The sequence below is a fragment of the Macadamia integrifolia genome, chromosome 6, assembly GCF_013358625.1.
Source record: "Macadamia integrifolia cultivar HAES 741 chromosome 6, SCU_Mint_v3, whole genome shotgun sequence".
Classification (NCBI taxonomy): Eukaryota; Viridiplantae; Streptophyta; class Magnoliopsida; order Proteales; family Proteaceae; genus Macadamia; species Macadamia integrifolia.
The window spans coordinates 33639951-33645102 of record NC_056562.1 but is presented as its reverse complement, the minus strand read 5'-3'; the positions used below and the strand labels follow the sequence as shown (position 1 = coordinate 33645102).

The 5152-nt window shown below is 37.7% G+C and overlaps 1 protein-coding gene across 1 annotated transcript; it reads left to right on the top strand.

The window, feature by feature from the left end:
- Window positions 1-209: 209 nt before the first annotated feature.
- LOC122081582 (O-glucosyltransferase rumi homolog) lies at window positions 210-3802 on the top strand. Its single transcript, XM_042648761.1, has 6 exons — window positions 210-518; window positions 1597-2165; window positions 2308-2500; window positions 2602-2666; window positions 2746-2956; window positions 3044-3802. The coding sequence occupies exons 1-6, from the start codon at window positions 360-362 to the stop codon at window positions 3389-3391; spliced, it is 1545 nt and encodes a 514-aa protein (XP_042504695.1). The 5' UTR covers window positions 210-359; the 3' UTR covers window positions 3392-3802.
- Window positions 3803-5152: the final 1350 nt, after the last annotated feature.

Sequence of the window (5152 nt, the reverse complement as noted above, 5' to 3'; positions counted from 1 at the left end):
AATAAACAAGTTTCAACTAGTTGCATTCATGGCTCGCGAGTCTGAGTGATGTAGCCAACATTAGATTAGACTTTGTCTTCATAATTAATTTGATTCATTAAATGGAAGATTCGATCGTGATTCGTGATAGATAAATAACCTTTATTTTTTATGATAACAGAGTATTATTATAAAGGGTGGGAGTTGGGACATGTAATTATCTCAAAGTTCCTTGAAGAAGAAGAAGAAGCAGGAGCAGATGAATCCCCTCCTTCTCCTCCCCTCTCTGCGCTTCTGCACACCCACTTGCTCCACCTGAGTGTTAGGTGTTCATCTTCAATACTGAAGTATTCAGATCAGGAGGAACTTGGAAACACAGCATGCGAGAGAACGTGGACAGAAATCATCAGGGTCAAGAGATTTTTTCAGGGATGTTCAAGAGGCCATTAAAGAAGGGATCTGCAACAACAACAACTACAGTGCTCTTCATCATTGTCCTTTTCATCGGCGCCTTCATCTCTGTCGGCTGGATCAACGTGGTAATGTGTTCTTACAAATCCATTACATTTAAGTTAATTTTCCAACATCTCTTGCTTTATATTCAAGAAAATTAATGATCCTCATTAACACTTTGACGGACAATGCGTCACGTCAATGGTGACTATGTGAAAGGTAGAAGCAAAAATGATTGATTTAAAAAAAAAAAATATATATATATATATATAATTTTTTTTATTCATTATTAACTTGATTATGTAGTATTATTTATTAAATTTATTTTCCAATATTTAATAAGAATAAGAAATTCCCACGATGCCAAATGCAGTTTCTCTTCTCCATATACTTTTTCTGTTGTTTTGTCTTAATCTTTTTATGAATATGTTGGTTCTCATATGGATGATAATTTTTTTTTTTTAAACAATCATTGATTTGAACTAAAAAAGATGCTCTTTTTTCTGTACAAAAAAAATGCCTCTTCACTTATTTAATAATGAGAGTGATAGACTTGAATTTAGAAGTGTATACATTCTTTAAATGATTTATTTTTTTATTAGAAGATATAAAAAATATTTTTAAATTTTATTTGAAAGTGAAATACCATTTTGATTTTGTCATTATAGAGAAAAAAATGTCGTATATATTAGCATTGAGGGTCCATGGCACCCTATGATTGACGATGAGTTCCCTGAAAGAGAATGTAGCTTCAACACCAATACAGAACTAATGAAAGCATACACAAAAGCATTAATAGGGGCAATATTTTCTACTTTCATGAGGGGTGGGATAGTCATTTTATCCCATTTATGTATGGGGCATTTCATTTTTCTGATTTCTTGAAACAAAAAAAATTACGGTGAAATTATTTTTCAAAAGGGTTTTTGACTTCTGTAGTAATGTCCATCTTGGCAACATAAGGTCATTTTCCTCTTTAACTTTCCTCCACATCTATAAGAAATAAAAAGAAAAAGAAAAAAAAGAAGAAAATAAAAATTGGGAAACCGCAGTGGAAGATAGCTTACTTGTGTTGATGAGAATCCTACTAAATCTCGTAGTTCTCACCAGCCATAGCTACCAATCGAACGCTTCTGAGACAGTGATACTCGTTTCCATTTGCAGTCTTTTAGTGGTGCTTCGAATCAGAAAGTGGAAGCAAGCTTGGAATCAATTCATAAACATTCCCACAGAGTAGAAATCCCACTCAACTGCTCCGCAGGAAAGCAGACTCGAACCTGTCCTGCAAAAAACTTCTCATTGACATTTCAGAAGGCTGAAGATCATGACCGTTCATCATCGAGTAGTCCAGTGTGCCCAGATTATTTCCGTTGGATCCATGAAGATCTTCGGCCATGGAAGGAAACAGGGATCACGAAGGAGATGGTGGAGAGAGCTAAGAAGACCGCTAACTTTAGGTTGGTGATCGTGAATGGGAGAGCTTACGTGGAGACCTTATCGAAAGCGTTCCAGACGAGAGACGTGTTCACCTTGTGGGGTATCTTACAGATGTTGAACAGGTACCCTGGGAAGTTGCCAGACCTTGAGTTGATGTTCGATTTAGTCGACTGGCCAGTCCTCCTAGCACGCGACTACCAGGGTCCTAACGCCACTGCCCCTCCACCCTTGTTTCGTTACTGTGGTGCCGACTGGAGTATGGAAATCGTTTTCCCTGATTGGACTTTCTGGGGTTGGTAAGCTCTTTACTTGTTTTTCCCTCTCTATGATTTCATCTTGCTTGACCCACACCCTACTAATGGAAATGGACTGGAATTGGCCTTCAAAGGTGGATCTGTAGTATGTGACCATTGCTCAAACCGTTGGTTACTGGTGTAGGCCAGAGGTCCACATTAAGCCTTGGGAGTATCTGCTGAAGAAGTTGAAAGAAGGCAACAAGAGAACCACATGGAACGACAGGGAACCTTATGCTTACTGGAAAGGAAACCCAGAAGTGGCTTTGACAAGGCAAGAACTCATGAAATGCAATGTCTCTGACAAACAGGATTGGAATGCTCGCCTCTATAAGCAAGTAAATACCTTCCTCCTCTTCTTAACTTCTCGGTTCTTCTAACTTGTCATTGAGAACCCATCACAAACACCTACAGCTCACTAGAATTTGCTTATTTGCAGGATTGGGTCCGTGAAACTCAAGAAGGATTCAATCAATCAGATTTGTCAAGGCAATGCACTCACAGGTAATCTAATTGTGTTATTTGTTGCTTTGCTTTCTAGGATTGAACATTAACAAAATCCAACTTTGAACTTTATAAACAGATATAAGATCTACATTGAGGGCTGCTCATGGTCGGTTAGTCAGAAATACATTCTAGCCTGCAACTCTGTCACTTTACTAGTGACGCCTAAATATTACGATTTCTTTACAAGGACCCTTCAACCAATTCACCATTACTGGCCGATAAGGGATGATGATAAGTGTAGATCTATTAAGTTTGCCGTTGATTGGGGCAACCGTCACAAACAGAAGGTGGGAAATGAAATTCCTTACTTTCCCTGAAAATTAAACCCAGACTAACCATATTCATTGTTTATACTATTATTTTTTTTTTTTTAGGCACAAGCCATCGGAAAAGCTGCCAGTGAATTCATACAGGAGGACCTAAAGATGGATTATGTGTATGATTACATGTTTCATCTGCTAAATGAATACGGGAAGCTTTTGAAATACAAGCCCACCATACCTGAAAATGCCACAGAGCTCTGTCCAGAGGTAATAGCTTGCCCTGCAGAAGGGTTGGAGAAGGAGTATATGATGGATTCGAGGGTGAATGCTATTGAGGACACAAGCCCATGTACCATGCCACCTCCCTTTGATCCTGCATCTCTCAAAGACTTACAGAGGAGGAAATCGAATTCAATACAGCAGGTGGAGCTATGGGAGAAAGAGTCTGGAGGATCCTGATTCAATTCTCTGTTCGTACGTGAAGAGTAAGTCTTTCACACAGATAGAAGCTGCCATGTGTCCCATTTACATACGGTGGATAATGAATCTTCTGCTCTCATTTTCACGTGAACGTACATGTTAGAGGTCAACACCTGTTCGATTTACTCCCATGGATGAAAAAGGTATTTATAGAAATAAAAAAGGTAGGTGTTGGCCACTGACACATAAATACAAGGGAACATCTGTGCAATGGAACTTTATTTATTTTGTCTTTTAATATTCTTGCTTAGTGTAATCATAATTCGTTCCACTAAGCTTGTAACCTATTAGAAAGATGTACCTGATGTTTCGAGATATAAAACTTGTATTGTAGAGATGGTTTGGTTTTCTTGCTTGATGTATCTGAGAGGATTCGCACAGATTGTTGAAGCAGACGAATTGAATTAGTTGAATCGTATTTAAATAGATTAGGGTGTCTCACATTTTACCTCAAAGATGAAACAATCGCAGAATCATTGTCTAAGTGTACATGCAAACTTCGACTATTTGGTGAAGTAAGATTTAAAATAATGATTTTATACAATCGACAAAAACATGCATGGAGGAAAAACCACAAAAAAACATTTCCTCAATATCCAAGACATGTACAGAAAGTTTATATTTAAAAGATAATCATCACATGAAAAAAAAAATGCACTTGAAAAAGTAGTCAATAATGTATGTTATATCCTCAACAGAAATGAATGTATGGGGTGGATATGGTGCTCCCTTACTTTCCTAACACCTTCCAAAGTCTTCTCCTGGATCATAGTTGAAGAAAATCATTCCCCAAGATTTGAGTGGTAGGTAGAATAATTTTTTGTGTTTTTTTTGGGGTAGGGGTAGTGGTAGGGGTAGGGGTAGGGGTAGGGGTGGGGGTGGGAGGGAGCTAGTGTGCAGGAAGAATCTAATAAGAGTGGGGGAGAATCATCTTCACCCCCAATGTGTAGATATTGAAAATATGTCAATTCAGCCACCATTCTAGGATACTAAAATATTTACCCATTGAATACAATGGGTAATACCTTCCCGTTGTGCAATTGCGTTTCTCTCCCATCCAAAAGCCGTGGTCTTCAAAAAGCTCTTCTTTTTTTTTTTATAATTAATTTCAATAATCATGGTTTTTCTATAAAGAAAATTCAGCTTGAGTCGAAGGTCCATGGACTTGAGACTTGATGGCTCGCGACTGGAGTGATTAGTTTGGATTTTGTCTCCCTTGGTCCCCCTAGTTAAGGTGATTCATTAACGGAAAAATTGATCTTGAAATTATTAACCTTTATTTTATGAAACGTGATTAATATAATAGTATTATGAAGCGTGATACATGTAATTACGAAGGAGATATATGGGTGGGTGTCATATAATAACTCTGTTAGTCTACTTGCAATAACTGTCCCAGCAGGCTATGTTCTAGAGCTACAAATAGTTTCTGACTATTGGTAAATCGCACCTTAATATCACCTCTCAATCTCATGGCTATGGCAATTAATGAAATTTTTTTTTCTTGAAACAGATTCTGGTTGGAATTTGTGAAACCGACCTGGTTTAATTTAACAGTCACTTCAAACCACGTTTCAAGAGGTCAGAATCGGTTTTTCAATTTAACGTATCAGTATGGTATCAGTCGTGTAGGCGATACATATTGATACTGTTTGTACTTGATACTGATCACTGATCGATGCAGTATTGATGTATCGATCCATACCGAAGGCAAAATTAAGGGTGTCAACTTTTCATGCT